This window comes from Lissotriton vulgaris, chromosome 9 (genome assembly GCF_964263255.1).
Source record: "Lissotriton vulgaris chromosome 9, aLisVul1.2, whole genome shotgun sequence".
Classification (NCBI taxonomy): Eukaryota; Metazoa; Chordata; class Amphibia; order Caudata; family Salamandridae; genus Lissotriton; species Lissotriton vulgaris.
The window spans coordinates 1,059,051,281-1,059,069,968 of NC_141697.1; the positions used below are offsets into that span (position 1 = coordinate 1,059,051,281).

General features: G+C 45.1%; 1 protein-coding gene across 3 annotated transcripts in view; it reads right to left on the reverse strand.

The window, feature by feature from the left end:
* TWF2 (twinfilin actin binding protein 2) overlaps window positions 1-18,688 on the reverse strand; it is a 296,705-nt gene that overhangs the window by 156,276 nt on the left and 121,741 nt on the right. For all 3 annotated transcript variants that reach the window (XM_086939020.1, XM_086939017.1, XM_086939016.1), the window contains exon 3: window positions 9,846-10,024. In XM_086939020.1, coding sequence (XP_086795146.1) covers window positions 9,846-10,024 — 179 coding nt within the window. The remainder of the gene's footprint in view (window positions 1-9,845; window positions 10,025-18,688) is intronic.

The window sequence follows — 18,688 nt, forward strand, 5'->3', positions numbered from 1 at the left end:
ATTCCACCTACGCAAGAGGGGTCACCATTCTTCTTGCTCGCACGGTACCCTTTCATAAATGCGGGGATTTGGTGGATAGCGAAGGACGTTATGCTCTTCTGTGGGGTCGACTGGGTCGTGACACATATACATTTGTTAACTGCTATGCTCCTAACATAGATGCACCCGCTTTCTTTACCACACTCTGGGGCAAAATCATGGACGTCGGATCTCGCCACATTATTTGGAGTGGAGACTTTAATTTGGCATTGATACCACAAATGGATAGAGCAGACGGGATGAGTCGCTACAAGCCTAGGGCTAGGGAGGCGCTGGATGGCGTGATTGCTGAGGGCAGGCTGGTGGACATATGGCGGCACTTACACCCCACTGGGAGGGAAGGCACGCACTTTACCTCGCAAACGGGCACATGGGCGCGGTTAGACTACTTTCTCCTTACCAGGGAGATAACTGCAGGGGTTTTAAGGGTGACACATTTGCAAAGGACATACTCTGACCATAGTCCCGCACTGCTGCACCTCCCCATACCTGGGTGGGATAGCCCCAGACCGCACTGGAGACTACAGCCTGAGGCTTTGTTAGACAATCTGTTCCGAGTCGAGCTGGGTGAAGAAATAGCTGCATTTTTTCCCAGAAACAGGGGATCAGTAGACTCGGTTGAACACATCTGGGAGGCCTTTCAAGTCACCATTAGAGGATACTGCATATCCAAAAGCTTTGGGGTCCTGCGGGATATTCAAAACACTATTCGTACACTAGAAAGGGAGCTGCGAGCATTGGAGCTTCGCATGGTGGCAGACGACAGCCCTGATGCGCATGCGGAGTTTAGGGACAAATTGTCGAAATATGAAGAGGAGGCTAATAGGGAAGCTAAATTCCGAGGGAAACACTGGCAGGCCAGAAAATACAGCGAGGGAGATAGGACAGGGAGGGCACTTGCGATGCTTACGCGGGCCCCACGGGATCGCAACACCATACTGGAACTTACTGACGATCAAGGGACCACAGTCAGGGACTCGGATGCACTGCTCGATACCTTTACATCTCACTAAGACACACTTTATACCTCTGACATCTTGGCTGATACACCTTACGCTGACTATCTGGGTGATGTGGCACTCTGCTGGCTCAGCGACGGCGCGTTTCTGGCGGCCCCCTTCGAACTGGATGAAATTCGCGAGGCCATCATGTCCCTCAAAAACGTCAAGGCTCCCGGTCTCGATGGCATCCCTACTGAATTTTATAAAGCGTACATAGATATCATGGCCCCTGTCCTCCGAGAGGTTTACGAGGAGACACTGGGCGACAAAGTCCTCCCTGGTTCCATGCGGGCGGTGGTCATTACTTCCCTCCTGAAGCCCGGCAAGGATCCTAGCTCCTGCAGTTCTTACCGCCCGCTCTCCCTCTTAAACTGCGATGTCAAGATTCTCGCAAAGGTCCTAGCTACTCGCATGTCCCTTCTTATGTCCAGGATCGTATTGCCCGATCAATCTGGGTTTGTATCCGGTCGGTCTACCTCTCATAACCTACGCACTTTATTCTCTTTACTCCGCACGGTGCACCCTGACTTACCAGTAGCGGCCGTCTTCCTTGATGCCTCTAAGGCATTCGACTCGGTCGAATGGCCTTACTTATTCTCTGTCTTAGCTAGCATGGGATTCCCGAAACACTTCATCTCCTGGGTCCGCTTGCTCTATACTCGACCTACGGCGAAAGTTCTTGTCAATGGTCGCCTTTCGAACCCCATCGACATCACTAGAGGCACACGTCAGGGATGCCCACTATCTCCCCTCTTGTTTGCGATAGCTGTTGAACCTCTTGCCTGTAGACTCAGTCAGCTGCATCGAGAGGGGGCGATACAATGCTTGCAGCGCCAAATTGATGTGTCTCTCTACGCTGACGACATCACGCTTTATATCAAACACCCTGATCTGAACCTCAACCCACTACTGAGAGAATTCGTTGTATTCGGCGGGATGTCAGGTGTACACATTAATTGGTCCAAGTCGCAATTCTACCCCCAGACGGAAGCGGTTGCCAACTTTCCCCTTGATTACCCACTAGAGTGGTGTCAGACTGATCTCCGGTACCTAGGCGTACAAATTTCCCGTGATAGAAGCGAAACGCTGCGTTCCAACTATGGAGTAGCAATCACGAAGCTTACCGCTGCAGTGGACCGCTGGATCACCCTGCCGCTCTCCATGGCCGGCAGGACGTCCCTTATCAAAATGGTGGTTCTTCCCTGATTCCTATACCTTTTCCTTAATATTCCCTATTTTCCGGGCGCTTTTTTCCTCAAAACCTTGAAAATCGGAACTATGCCGGTTATTCTGGGGGGGGGGTAAGAGCCCACAGTTAAAATGGTCCACGCTTATCCTGCCATATGACAAGGGAGGCTTTGATATCCCTGACTTTGAAGCGTATTATCAATGCGCGCAAGCGCAGTATGTCTACCACTGGCTGGTTCCCACCCCCTTCATGCCTCACCTTGCGGTGGAAGATTGGATTGTCCATCCCATTCCGCTCAATGATCTACTCCACTGCCCGGAATCATCAATACTTACACCGAACACTTCTGCTTCATGTACACTGGACGCATGGCGCCGCATGGCGCCGCATGGCCAGGAGAATGTCCTGCCGCCTACTGTACTCACCTAAGCTGCCGCTGACATTTCATCCTGACCTCGCCTTACTGCAGGAACGGGGCTTTCGCACCCTATGTGAAAGAGTGCGGGTTACATGTTGGGGCAACCTGTTCTCGAACGGTCAGTTCAAATCTGCTGAACTGTTCTTTGCATCCCATGACCGCACCCCGCTCGAAGTCTTTTACTACATACGCCTGCGCGCAGGGATGAAGGACATCCTGCCTGAATTCCCCATTGAGCCTGAAATCCTACTCTCACTTCATTTCTTATTGTGCTCACAGGACGGGGCACATTTAGTCTCTGGCCTTTATCGTAAGATCAGGACTGCGGCTCCGATGCCTGCGGCAGGTGCCCGGGTACATTTAAGTGCTGAGCTGGCAGTTGAGCTCACGGACGAGCAATGGCAATACTGCTGCACCCTTACGTCTCGTATATCTGCTAGCAGTAGACTAAAGATCATACATTACAAATTCCTGCAGCGAATATATTATACACCGGTGAAGAAACATAGGTTCGGCTTGGCTGATAAGTGACCGGTGCGAGCGCTGCCGTGCCGAGTATGCGGGCTTCCTGCATCTGGCGTGGGGGTGCCCTCTTGTACATCATTACTGGCAACAGGTGACTGACGCCCTCACTGCAATGACAAAGGAAACCGTGTCTATGGACCAGTTGTTCGCGCTTCTTGGGCATACTCCACATATCCCTAAATCCTGTCGGAAATTTGTAGATACTGCATTGTTTTTGGCCAAGAGACGAGTGGCGTGTCGTTGGGGCCGAGGCAGAGCGCCTAAATTTAAGGACTGGCTGGCGGACATGACCTACTGTCAGGATCAACACACTACCTTCGCTGAATTGTTGCCGATCATGAACCGACCTAAAGATATTTGGGGCCCGCTGGTAGGCCATCTACTCGCACAGACAGATGACAGCGATGTCCCTGGGGGGGACATACTAGCGACTAGAGGCACTGCCTACACTCAGAGAGGAGACACAATGCCTGCCGGCACATATACATTTCACCTCCTATATATCAGGGGTTGTATCCAGTTTACCGCGCAATGGATCAATGCCCTTCCCAACACACCTCACATGTCGTCCATAGACATTATACTCCCGAACGTTGCCACCTGCCCCCTCGCCCATTCCATGGCTCTTCCATTCTGCCCACGACATGTGCCCACCTCTCCACACTCAATGATACTCCATGACACCACACATGATGCTTACTCTAGCGTTTATTGTATGTCGCCATGACTACCGTTATATAACTGTGTATTTAAGAAAGAAACATACTACCTGAACTGCTTTGCTGACTCGGACTTCCACTTCCAAGTGTGTTTATAAGGCCTCGTAGTTTGTTTACTGTTGAGAAGTTTTGAACAAAAAAAAATGAAAACAATGTTCTACTGCAGTACATCCTCAGGTATTCTCCTCTACTAGATATAATACTCCTGTCGACTGATCCTATGGTACGCCGCCGGGCCTCCGGGATGCCGGTCACAAGGCTGTGTCATAACCAATTAATACGCTGCTGGTCTCAGGGTTGTAGGCGCATGAAGCTATGTACTGTATTAACTATGCAATAAAGCAGTTTTGAACACCCAAAAAAAATAAAAAAAAGTATGGGGTAGATGCTCCCACTTTTATTGTCCAAACCCAGACACATATGTGATTTAGTGTCTCATATTTGAAATTCCTGCCGGGGCTGTCAGCTCTTTTGAAGTGATCTCTTCTCTGAAGAGCTAAACACAGGCCAAAGGAGTACTAAGATCATACCAGACTGGTGAGGGGAAGGGGGTAGACAGAGATAGAGAGATGTCTGCCTCCAGGTTATCTACCATGCATAGTCACACATGTGCAACCCACCACACTCTCTCAAGTATCCTGTATTATCCTAGCACGCGCACACGTGCTGTCTGTCGCGGCACACAAAACATGCAGGCCAAGTGGTATAGCCACAGAACTTTACACGAGTGGGCCTGTAGGTCCCCCACTCATGTGACACAGATTTAAAGACCTGTTCACATTACTGATTTTAATGAACACAAAATGGGTATGCTGCCACTGCCTTGCTTGTGTCACTTAACTCCAGGAAGGGGCAGCAGATCCCTACTTTCAATATGGTAGCGCTTGGCGCACCCCTTTTAGTCTGAACAGACTGTTTTACAGTGAGACAAGCCTAGATCATGGTACACAAACATGATCTGTGTTCAAGCATGACCAAAAATCAGTAGCAGGAATCTGGATATCTTTTGTAGCTGGAGCACTCGGGGCATGAGGGCACCTCAGTCACCATGCAGGTGACCTTTCCATTGCAGCAGTGTTTTGCAAGCTTCAGCTTCCTTTTGGCAAATAGGAGGCTCAAGCAATGCTTGGGGTAGATGCAACAAAAATTAAAATCATTGTTAGTCTAGGTCTTCCTGTAGGAGTGTTTACGGTGTTTAATTTGGTATTGGTTTTATTTAAGCATGAATGTTAATGTGATGGTTTTTATGATCTTGAGCAATCAAAATAAACTAGCTAATTCAGTCAATAATAAATATGTATAGTAACTTTAAGCAGAGACAGGGACCCTACACAACTAATTCCACAGTGAGGTTCATAAAAATCCAGCAATGCTTCAGAAATAGTGCACCACAAGTACTTCACGAGAAATTGATCTGTCAAACATGGCAGAGGTCATGCACAGTACCAATGAACAAAAGTCTTACTTCAGAAAATCTGATTTCAATGAAACAGTACATCATATGAAATACAATCTAACAATCACCAACAACAAACGCAATTACTCACAAAAATAAAATGTAGAACCAAATGTAACCATTAAATTACTCTGATCTATTGCCCTATTGATTCCCAGAATAATGGTGGCCCAATTGAGAGACACTGCTGCACATCCACGCAGCATGCACACTGGTGGGGGAACTCATGCACACTAAAGACAAGCCCACCTGTGCATGGCCTCTCCCAGGTCGCACCTGGCGCCACAATCTGAGCCTGTAGTCTGCCTGCCACACGAATAAATGTCTCTTTCCAATTCTACCTCACTTGTTTAATAGCCCCACCTTGTTCTGTTTCTCTACATGCACTTTTACTGTTGTGACTCCCTACTGAAAAAATTCGAATTAATCCTGGACCTCCAGACCAGATTAACTTCCTTTTCAAAACATTCTTTCGAAATTGCTGACCTGAATTCAGACAAAAAAGTTGATGGTTGCCTTTTTACTGAAAAATGGCTTAAGGATGCTTCTGCTCCAAATACCACCCTTGAAATATATGATGGATTCTTCATAATTCATCTAGACCACTTTATCTACAGGGATGAAGACATTGGTGTTATTTGCTCCAACCTTGTGTGTTCATTTCTGACTTTAGCTGATCTCTGATGCAGAAGGTGCAACCTTTCACCTCCACTCCTAGTTTCTCCCTGTTTGGAGCTCTTTTCCATCATCCACCTGGCTACGATGCAATCTTTTGTTAGCCGTCCAATGGCCCCATTTTTTTGGGGTACTCAAATTTCACAGTGCTGGATGAATTTAATATCCATGCTGGGGACACTGTCTGTGGCACTCAGGGATGCTTTACTTGCATTTTGGCTATCTGGTTGAAAATTGAATAAAAAGATCACAGTCTTAAACTTCTAGAACTTGTGTCTGGCTTCGCTTTGGAAAAATGAATGAGAATACTCAAACTTGTGATTAATGTTGTACAATGTTTATTACCTTAAAACATATGTATAACTGTTTTACTTGAAGGGTGCGGAGCCACAACCTTGTGTATGCTTTACTTGCATTAAAGCTCACTCAACCGGTCTTGCATTTCACGCACTTGGGAGGGCATACCCTCAACCTAGTTTCATTCAATTTATCACTGTTGCAAGATTCCTGCACTCTACCGTCCCCATGGTCAGATCTTTTTCTTGAATGCGTCCCCTTTGTCAATTTACAATACTGTCTGTCATTGTCAGTGCTTTGCTTACAGCAGCCCTAGACAAAATCACTTCCTTTAGAGTTAGAAGAGTACATAGGCAAATACATTCTGCGCTTTGGTTCTTAGGCTCTCTAAAACATACCAAACAGATGTAAAGCACTGGAAAGGAAACAGAATTCAACTATGACATGGAAGTTAAAGCTACTTATAAAGCTGAAATTCAAAAACAGTCTCATTAGGGTAACTCAATAAGAATATTTCTTCTGTAAAAAGACTGCAAGCGAAAAAATTAGTACCGTCAAATATTTTCTCGGACTAGATTTCTGTCATTTTCCCATTGCCCGAATGCCAAATATTTGCGATGATCTTGCCATGTCTTTCATGATATAATATCCAGATTTTTCAGAGCAATCTTTTCAACACCCACCTTGCCTTTTGTCTCTCTCTCTCATTCGTTGGAACCTTGCTTCTTAAGTTTAATGCGACTGTCATGTGCAAGTCAGAAGCTACCATTCTACATCATGAATCTTCATTCCTAATGGGTAATAGTCTCCTTCACATTTTGGCTTTGGCTATCAATTTTATCAATCCTATTTTAATTGAACATTCAAAACCTCTTAACTACCACTGCTCCACAGACTTAGAAACAGGTACAGGTCATCCATCCCTTGTTAAAGTAATACTCTGCAGACCCAGATGTTTCTAGCCAAGTACAAGCTTCTCAATCAGGTTTTAGACCACCACGTCATAAGGAAACAGCCCTACGAGTTGCATTAGAGCACATCAAAATATCCTTGACCAAGGTAGCTTGACAACCTTAGTGTCTTTGATCTGTCAGCATCATTCAATAGTGTCTCACACCACATTGCTGCAAAGACTGAACTAGAGGTCTGTGGCCTGGAACTTAATTAACAGCACTATTGGATGAAAGACAGCTGTCTTAAACAGAGTTTGGAAAAAACTGATCCTGATATTTCGCTCCCTTAACTCCACTCGGTCCCATTCTTAGTGGAAATCTGGACTGAATTCGTCTCAGCCCCAGCTTCTGTTGCAAAGAACCATGGGATCAAATTCAACACTTATCTTTCCTTTAACGACCAAACCCAAGTTGTTTGCAGCCTAGTACTTCACTCTTCTGCATTCCCTATAAAAAGCTTGGGCTATTCTCCACGTTGACACTCACAAAACTATTGTTCATGTGCTTATTACAGCAAGTCTAGTCTACACCAACTTCCTTTACTTAGGACTTGCCACAGATCTCACCCACTGCCTTCAGTTAGTGCAAAAAGAGGAGGCCAGGTTAATTCACAACATTTCCTGTCTGCAGTCAATCTCCAAATACTTAAGAGGTCTTCACTGGCTTCCTGTTCAGGAAAAATAAGCCTTAGTAATAACCCAAAGACCATGCCACAAGAAGAGAAAGGCCTACTTGGATTGGATTTGCCCTAACTGCCCAACACGTAATCTAAAATTCTCATCTGTTAACCTCACAAAACCGCTACATTTCTTAGTGCGAGAAAAGATGGATGCACTTCTGCCCTTCTCTCTGCAAAACTCCGGAACAAAAGTCCATCTGTTTCATGCCAGCTGCCTTCATAAGAAGTTGAAAGCCTTGCTACTCCACATTGCCTAATGCCTGAACCAACAATTCTGGTTTCCACAGACATCACCTGGTCTTGAAGCACTGGGACAACCTTTGACTGTTCAAACTTTGCAAAGCTTCCCATTCATTAATTCAAGCATTTTATCTCTTCATTCATTCAGACCCTTTGTTCACTCGCCAAAATATGTTCGAAAAGGACACTGCCCAGGATTGGGAACGCTAAACCGCTGATTCATAGCAAATAATGATTATTATCGCCTACGTTAGTCCAAACAGAACCAAAAATCATTCAAAGACATTAAACGCAAAATGAGGGCTGCAGATTTCCACTCATTGCCTCTATACCACACAAAATTCAGGGTACAACAAAAATAAAGTCCTTCTTGTTTGACATCCCAGAAGCGAGCATTGTAAGGCTCTGTCACCTTGCATACAAAAAATAAGCATTGGCAAATCAAATAGGTTTTATCTATGCAACTGCTGTGTAGCATGGCAAAAAGTTAAGAGAAAAAAGTGGTAGGACACGGCCAGCACTGACCAAGAGATGGGATTATTATCTGCCTTCACCCAAAAAAAAAAAAAAAAAAGTTTATGGCCAAACGACATTAACACCTGGGCAGCAAACCAACGACAAATGAAAATAAGCATTTATGCATCGATTTCTCTTTTTTTTTAATTGGGCAGAAATGGTGATCTAAAGGCGGAGGGGGCCTGGGCAAAGCACAAATTAGGCAATAATAACAATAATAAATGGTGGTATCTTCAAAGAAAATTCCACCATGTAGTCAATGAATAATACAGTGTTTAGCCTGCATTGTACTGAATAGAGTTTCTGGCTCCAAATGCTAGCTGAGACAAAAAGACCAAAGGGTTTGCCTAGAAAGAAGCTGCGCAGGCTGCTGCACAGCTTGAATTTATGTTGCAGAAGATCCCCACTGGGCTCTGGGTGACGCAGTCTTCTCTTCTCATTCTCCTTGAGGTTCCAAGTGTGACTAGCCGGGATTGCACACAGAGGGCTGTTTCATTTTGAGATCTAGATAGGGTGTTGTTTGCATAGTGTACCCTAGAGGATTTAGTTCACTGCATCCCCTCATTTTCCTCCACTCTAAGCTTTCAGGTGCAGCCACTGCAGATAAATGGATACAATTACATTGTGCGGGCACTCATCAATTACCCTAGCATGCCAAATTAAGGCTGTTCCTCATCGAAACACTGTGTGGGTTACAGGCCCTTTCCCCACCTTATGTGGGGCAAAGGGAGTAGAAGCCAGAGGTTGCAGGTGTGGGGAAGGAAATTGGTAAGAAGGGCTATATGCTGGCAAGTAGTGAATAAGATTGGAGGCAGGTTCAACATTTTCTCTGTGAAAGAATACAATTAAATTATGAGCAGGGCAATTAAGTTGATTTTTCAGCATATTCTTACTTTTATTTTTCATATTTTGTATACCTTTCTATGATTGAACTACATTTTTAGACCCCTGACTTGCATAAATGTTTGGTAACATGGATGCTATCACCTAAGGGAAGCTACTAAGATGATAAACACTGATCATCATATACCAGTGCCACCACCCTTCCTTACTGAATCAAGAATGCATTCTACTGTACCTTCCCTCATCACAGTTATCCCGGTAAAACATGACAAACGTTGTAAAAGAAGCTTCTTACTGGAGAATTATCAGGAGACCAGGAAATGAAGAGCCATTCAAAACCCTGCGCATTCTGGGTGTCCAATCTGTACAGTATGTAGCAAGGCTGAGTCTCATCTAGTAGCGGCAAAACATTGGAATCGTAGTCCCGGTCCCATGACCCAGATAGTTCTTTGTAGGCTCCCAATACCAACTGCTCTGCAAAGATAACAAAAAAACAAATTAATTTCCAGTAAATCTTCTCACTTTATGACAAGAAAAGTGCAATTCAATAGCCAGCATAGATGTTTAATGTACAGCAAGACTACTCTTTCCAAGATATCCTATCCCAGCAACAGTAAATCGCTTAGATGACTAATACCATCATAATCTGGTCTATTCATTTGATAAAGGAATAAATCTAGCTAAAGGTCAACAAAATTAGGACGTCAAGCAGAAATGTCAAATTACTGACTTCGGACCTAAATCTGGACCCTTTCCTTGCTCAAAAAACAAAAAATAACAAAACCGTGATTTCAGGGGTTGACATCAGTGATAAACATTCAGACCGAGTACTGAGCTGTTGCCAATGCTGGTTAAGTGGTTTTATTCTTAATAGCATCAAGGTAATTGTGCCAGGAAACAATGCACTGTGCAAATTCTAAACATTCTCGCAAGGCTACTGACTACACTGAAAAGTCTAAAGCTCTTCAGTGTAAAACAATGGTCAAGTCCATCATGGACGGGGTTAACAGTCAAGTTTAATGCCACTCCATTATGCACTGTCCAGGTGCACAGTTTTTATCTACAACACATTTGGAAATTGTCAAGTTTAACCTACACAAAACCACAATTCCGCATTTGACAGCAAATCCCTTCAAGCATTGGGGCCAGTCAGAATTCTATAAAGCATTATGTTACCCATTAAATTAAAGTTTTTTTAAATACAAAATGTTATTGATTACTGTAGACTGATTTCCTGGGAGACTGATTTACAAGCTGATCCCTTCAAGTAAACTTAGTTGCACCCAACCGTAGCAGTTTTGGTATAAGCTTATTTACTAACAGTTTCTGGATTAGGGATGACTGGTTGATTTTTTTCAATTATCATATGGATGGCAGACAAGGTCACAGTAACAGGCACTATCAATTGGCCAGTTGACCAATCAGAGTAATGCCAATGCTGAAAAGTCAAAGGTCTTCAATTCTTGGGTCAGAGTGGTCAATGGTCTTTCCTTCAGAGTTGGTCTACATTTAGACACAAGACATTTGCTCCCTCTAACCAATCACCCTGACCCTTTCAAAGAGATCTCCAAATACAGCAAATACAGCAAACCGAACTGCAGTGGCACACAGTTCATCATAGAAGAAGCTGGTAAGAAAGTAAAAGAAAATGCTTACAGCTTTGGAAGAAACTGCAAGTGGGGCTGCTCTGAAGTAGAAGTGGGCCAAAGAAGGAAATCAGAAGAGCTGGTACTTCCCCAATATATGTCCCCCTCAGCAATTTCAAAGCTAAAAACTGCATGTTGGAAGTGCATTTCAAAATGGTACACCACACTATTTCTTTCAGACAGTGAACTTCAATATTTGTATTTGGTTTTAGTACTTCTCTTGAAATGAATACTATTCAAAACAATGCTTCAATGGCTAAAATTCAGTGTCTCACAGGGGCCCTTTGCCTCCTGTCCAATACATATTTAAAGATCATTGACCATTAGTTGCCTCATGTTCGCCCAGCATTCAATGCCTCTGGCCCCTGGACATTACTCAGAACATTCTGCACATACTGTGGTTAGATCACTACTAAATCAATAACAAGCATTTACAATGCAACGGTTTCTCGTTCGTAAAAGTTGGAACTATTGGCATTGTAAATGACAAATTTTGTATTTATGTGTTGGTTTTAAAACAGATAAATAAATGGCATTGTCATTTACAATGCCAATAGCTTAATCTCTCACAAATGCGAGACCTATTGCATTTGCACACACACACAGAGCACAAACACACACACAGAAATGGGGGGGGGGGGATGGGCGAGGAGCAAAACCAAGGCCCAAGTGATTGGTTCTTTCTGAAATGATAGTGATGAGCTAAAACGATAACATGGAATGCACTGCTAGTGATTTAGAGTAATTCAAGCATTTCCACGTGTCACTTTTATTCTCTCCCAGAAATGTGCTGCCATCATTCTCACCTAAGATCCCATTACTTGTTAGACATGAGGGCTGATAATCGAAAAAACAGGTGTAAGAGCTCATATGTTGAGTAGTTCTTCTTTCTCAATATGCATTGCTGTGAGTGTATGTGTGTTTGTGCTCACATCAATAAAGAAGGGAGAATTTCGAATATATTTGTAAATTAATCCACCTGCTCTGGCCACTCCCCACTCCTCTCCCATCCTGCATTGTTAAGGTGGGCGAGAGGGTTTAGTATTTAACTGACAGGGGAAAACTTGGTCAGCAGACGCCATGAGAGTCAAAGTAGATGCAATGCCCCCATGACTCTCCAGCCGCACTCTGGGACTGCATACCTTTGCTTCGCCCACTCGGGCGACCTCATAGACAGTGGTCATTAGTAACAATACTGTTAGCCAGAAATATCATGACCAAATTATCAATACTACCATTATAAAGAGAGAACACAAACCTTTTGGCAAGGTAAACTCAGGAACCACAGCGCCAATCCACACACCCAATACATTGTTGTAATCCTCAGGGTGTGCAGATTGACATAGGCTATAGAAAAAAAAACGTAAATTAAAAAATATAACTTTAAAAAAAATGTAGTGCCCTGAAAGTAGCGCCGGCTGCGACGCTGACGGCCACGACGTAGCGCTGGCCGCAACGTACGTGGTGACGAGGAGGAGCGGCGGTGAAGTGAGGAGCTCGGGGAGGAGCGGCGGCTCAGGTAAGGCTCTGGGACACGGGACGGGAGGGAGCCAGTGCGGGAGGGTGGCCCGGAACAACTGCGGTAAGGCTCAGGGTCTGGGGGCAGCATTTCAGGGACACGGGACGGGAGGGAGCCGGTGCGGGAGGTTGGCCCGGAACAACTGGGGTAAGGTCTGGGGGCAGCATTTCAGGCTTGCGTGCACTCCCGCCCTGGACCCCGCCCGCCACGACATTGTCCGGGACACAGACAATGTCCTGGCGGGCGGGGGTGCACGCAAGCCTGAAATGCTGCCCCCAGCCCCCTTCTGCCCTAGGCAACGCTGGGGCGGGCTGCTAGTCATTTATAAAGGAATTGTCCAGGCTGCTTGACAAGGCAGCACTGGCCTTTAAGAGCCAAAATGACTTTCCCAGAAGTACTCCTATAAGTGTCTGACTTTGCCCCAGCAAAATTAGCTTTTGAAAATATATGGCATGTCAGCAATACTCCTGAATTCATAATGCAGAGCACGTCCATGACAACTATGCACCAGCCTAACCAAAGATTCTGTGTCTTGAGGTGTTTACAAAGAATCCAGAAGTTAGCCCCTACAACAGCTCCTGCACATAAACCTATAAGAGAACATCTTGCTGCTTTGAAGGCCTTTCACTGGTTGCCCATTACAAAGGAAGCCACCTTCAAAACCCTGTTTATGCCACACAAAGCCATGAATAGAACAGCACCAACCTTCCATCAAAAGATCAACACACACTACCTGAAAAGATTACCTCGCTGTAGATTGACACCACAACTGGTTTTTCTGACTTACAAAAAGAAAACCATTGGTTGCACATCTTTCTCTGTGCAAGCAGCAAAACGATGGTGCTCACTCCCAGTGGATGAAGGGTGCGTTGAAGCTCACCTGACATTCAGGAAGGCAGAAAAGACCTGGTTCTTCCTCTCTGGAATCAACTGACTGTACAAGTCACGCCACAGAGCACCAGAATCAGAAATAAACTCATACAAGATTAACCAACCAAACCTTCCCCAACCACGTCCGGGTTATTTCAGAGGCACCACCACCAACATGCATCCTAAATAAGCGCCGCATTCACTCATGCAAAGGTGTAACAAACAAACTAAAAACACATATTAGCCGGTTGCATATACCCAACCTAATAGTCCGCGCACAGCCAATACTGTAAGCAGCTCGCTCTTCTATTCTACCAAACATAACTAATCACTAAACAAAAACAAAACACTAATCACTCCCCCCTAACAGTGAAACTGACCGAGGCAATACACCATTAACTACTAAACACCTTTCCCTAATAACACTGAGTCCCAGTGGAGTAGCATGCTGTCTGTCTGTCTGTGGTTGTGTTATAATATAAACAAAAGGCATTGTGATGTACCAGTAAACACAATTCATTCAACATGGGGTATAAAATAAGGGTACTGCGATGTACTAGAGAACAATGCACCCAGATTGTGGCATTCTTCATACAAAGATAATGGGAATTGCTCTAAAAACATTGCTAAGCGATATACTAAAGAATATTGTACAGTTTGATGTGGAGCAAAATAAATCAAGACTAGTCTGATGTACTACCATTCACAAGGCAACGTCATTGAGTTATACTAAGAATACAGGGTATTGTGAGGACCTGCAGACTCAATGTACCTTGCTTGATACTGTAAGGGGCGAACTGAAGAGACCGTCTGTGAGGGAAGACAGAGTGGGACACGAGATGGCGGGCAGAAAGAGAGTGGAGATAGGCAGAGAATCAGAGGGGGGTAGAGTAGGATTGAGGTAAAAAGCTCCTGAGAGGTGTGAACCCCTAAAGAAGAGGAAAAACAAAAGAAGGGGCTAGGGCTGCAGAGTGTTCTCCTGCTATACGGGGGTGAGTGGGAAGGAAATCCTGTGGGCGCAAAGTTTAAACTGCATAGCTGTGTGTGTGCAGGGGGAGGGTAAAGTATGGAGTAAAAGGGGGGGGTGTCAGATCCATGTAATAGTGGAGAAGGGAGCGTGAGAAACAAAAGGAAAGCTAGAGATAATCCAGTGTGTGTGAGAGGGGCTGGGTGTAGTGAATCGTCCACAAACGAGAAGCAGAAAGGAGCGAGTAAAGCAGAGAGAGAAACAGATGGTCGAGAGGAGAGAGAACCCGAAGAGAGATGAACTCTACACAGAAGGTAGAGGCTTAAGAGAGAGATTTCATTACAACATTGGAGGAGAGAGAAACAGGAGACGAGGTTACAGAAACAGAGGGGGGATCTGTAGGGGAGAGAGAAAGACGAGAGAAGCAGGAACGCGAAGCAGATTGTAGAGAAGAGGTGACACAATGAGAGGGACTGGAGAGAAACACATGGAAAGTGCAATGTGTCAGGGGTGGCGAGGTAGAAACGCACGCAAGGGAAGTACAAGAGGGTTTTACAGTGGGAACGAAACAGGGGAAGCCGCGAGGAGAGAGAGTGGAGTGACCGGAAGTGTTACTGGGAGGGTGGGGTAGACAAGGGACAAATACCCACAAGGCTAGAGGGAAGGCAGCTCCACCGGGCATCGGCCATGTTGCTCGGTCTCATACATACATGGAAGTGTGTTGCATTGTTGAATAGGATGAGGCTTTCTTTTAGTCTGTAAATTAGCAACTCACCCCGCGCTTAGTAGTTCGTGCAAGATTTGACCCTGTGCTTCCTTCTACTGCTGCTCATCATTAGCACCTTGGGATCGCCCGTGTGCTTTAGGACAACAGAGCAAGGCACCTCGAGAAAGTCGTTTTTGTGACCGTGAGTCTGCATAGCAGGTCAGATCTCCAGGACACACCGTCGATCCATGGATCAGCCTCTGCCCGAGTCAGGGAAAAAGATGAGTGAAGTAGAGGGAGCCCAACTCGGCAAGACAAGTGGGAGAGAGTAGCCTTACCTCCGGGCAGCACCAGTGATAGGCGCACCAGGCAGGAGGTTCGTCGGCAGAATACGGCGGCAGCCAGTGAAACAAGAGCGCGGCGAGGGCTCCCCATTGGACGGCACGAAGCATGTGGGGGATTTCCAGCCCGGGCAGACAGCGGGAGGAATTTTAATAAGCCTCTAACTTTTTACCCCCACAGTGAAATAAACCGGAATGCATGGAGAAATGCCAGAAGGCATGGTTCACAGAGAAAGCGGCAGACTTGACAAGGGAAAAAACAAGCACATGCAAAGCAATGGAGGGGGGGTGGGAACGGAGACACGGACAGCGGGAGGGGGGCGGGAAAAGGCAGGACAGCAAGACAGCCACGAGCCACGCAAAGACGGAAAAGAAAGACGACAGACACGAAAACGCACAACAATACAAGGAGACAACAGAACACGGAGGCAAAGACGAAGACGGAAAACAACATATAGACACACACATATATATATATATATACATATACATATATATATATATATATATATATATATATATATATATATCTTTTCAGTTTTATATAGCGCCCACTCGACCAGAAGGTATTGCTATGGGCGGGGTGTTTCCTTCCATGTAGTCAGCTTCAAGCACGACTTGCTTGGAGTGCACACACTTAATACGCGCCAACCGGACATCATGAAACTGGAACGTGAGCAACAACAGTAAAACCAAGTGTTCCTATTTAACCAGCACGTTCATTAGAAGGGCACGTCAGACCTACACTGAAAGATCCAAAATAGCGCAAAAGGTTACAGGAAGGACAATAAAAACAAGGCCAGCGGGCTGTTCTCACTTACAGCTGCCCAACATAAAAACTCGGTCGAGTCAAGGCACTTTAGAAAGGAAGCAGCACACGAAGTACTGGAAAGAGGGAAGCTTGCCCTCTTCCCGACACTTACTCCTTTCTAAGTGCGCGCGAGTTGAGGATTTCCCATTCACAGTCCTTTCCACACGCTGAGCAGAGAGTCGCCCTGCTCAAGTTTGTAGTGCCTGGTGCCCTTACTTCCAGCGTGAGGATAAGGATCTCAAGCTCCCCCGAACCGAGGCTTTTAGTGTGCCAGTTACTTCCTGGCAACTTAAATCTCGCAGCCCACTCCGGCAAAAGACACTTCGAAAAAGACCAAAACAAGACGGGAAAAAAAAAACATCCGCCCACCGCCGCAATGACGTTGTTAAAGGGGCGGAGAACGCAAAAAATCGCCGGACCGCCCACGAATCTGCTCGGACAATGACTGACGCATCTCTGTTCCAATGGCTAGCCTCCATTTATGGAGCTAGCCAATGGAACAGAGAGGCGGGTTAAAGCCCCATACTGAAACTCATAAGATTTCGCCTGCACGAACACTGCTGCGCAGTGGACGCCAGGCGAAACCTAAAAAGGACCCTAACTTAGGAGACTAGGACAACGTTAACACATTTCAGAACCAGATATGCTCTTCAAGACGATTTAATCATTTGTGGACTCTGCTGTATTAGAATCACACTGATCCTCAGCCAGGGTGACATATATACGGAGTCTGTTTCAGCTGAACTTGCTGTAGATTTTAGAATTGGGGAGAATGCTAGCTATTGGAAATCTTCATCTTTTGGAGCCATTCGTAACTTTGAAGACCACACAATCCTTTAAGCCCGCCTCCATAAAACTGGTTGAGCAACAGCAGTTTCCTTGCCACAGTATGCTGCATTCCTGCAACTTATTTCCATTACTTTCTACCCCTGAACGGAGGAGTCTCTCATGGGTTAACCCTTATGCCTTTATTTGTTTTTATATATACATCTTCAGAGTCAACCACTGACTATAATTATTCAGGCTGAAGTGATGATCTGTAATGTTTGAGTTGATGTCACCCACTTCTTGCTAAAACCCAAAGGCTTAGAAAAGACACCAGGATCTGTATCCAGAATACTGATAGTCAGATATAAGACAATTACTTTAAACATAACCCTAACAAAACTGAGTTAAAAATGTGATGTGTGCATCAGGCATAGAGTAGCAAACCTTGATGGGCTTGGATCATATTGATAGCATGGAGAGAATATCACTGCAAAGCTAAATTAAAGCAAAGAGCAAGCAGCACGAAATGTGGCTTTGAAGATTATGGATATTAGAGCACTTGGGTTGAGTAAAGGGACCTTTAAATACAGTTTGAAGTTTCTCAAGAACTGATCTGTAGATTACTCCTTCCTATTTTAATGCCCCAAACTTCAAAAAGGTGAGTAAAAAAATACTAATTTTAAAGTGCAAGGGCAGATGGAGGTGGGAAGGTGTGAGAGGGAGAGATTTAAGTGAAGTAGGGGGAGAAGCATGGACAGGTGGAGAGAGGGAGGGTAAAGATTAAAGGCCTAGTTAGCAAAGCAATAAATTAGTTGGGTTTGTTATATGGGCTGGGAGAAATGTATAGATTGGGCGGGAGTGGGCATGGATAATGATCCTAGTTCATAGGACAAAATTGAGGGGGGAATCCCTTTACAATTCTATAAAATCACTCCTGATTCATAAATCACCATTCTTGAAACAGAATTCCCCCTTAAATCTCACAGATGTAGACATTCCATTCACTAATGTTGGTCCAGAAAATAAACACCTCTTCATGCAACTAGTCTTCAATCCCACTAAAAACATTCAGATGCCCTTCTTTATAATAAACCACATCCTCTACATGCTTTCAGTCGATGAGGTCTTTGTGACATTTTAACTCACCAGCAGACATGCCAGAGAGCGTAAAACTCCACACCGGTCTCAGTCCTCAATTAAACACCCCCCCCTTTCTTGGATAATTAGCCGGGCCAGAACAACTTTCATCTAACATAAGGACTCTTGTTAAGACACCTGGCTTGATAGACATCTCGACATACCACCTCTCCAACAGTGACAATCCACTGTTGTCAGAGGCAAGGGTAGTGGACAGTAAACTGTCCCGGGTGTATTGAATTGAACCTATTGCAATAAGTGCTAGAAAAGGCTTTCACCAAAAATCATCTAAAAGTAACCTAACAGCAGCAAGGTGCTCCATGACTCACAACTACTGCATCAAAACAACACCAGTAGATGCACACTTTCCATA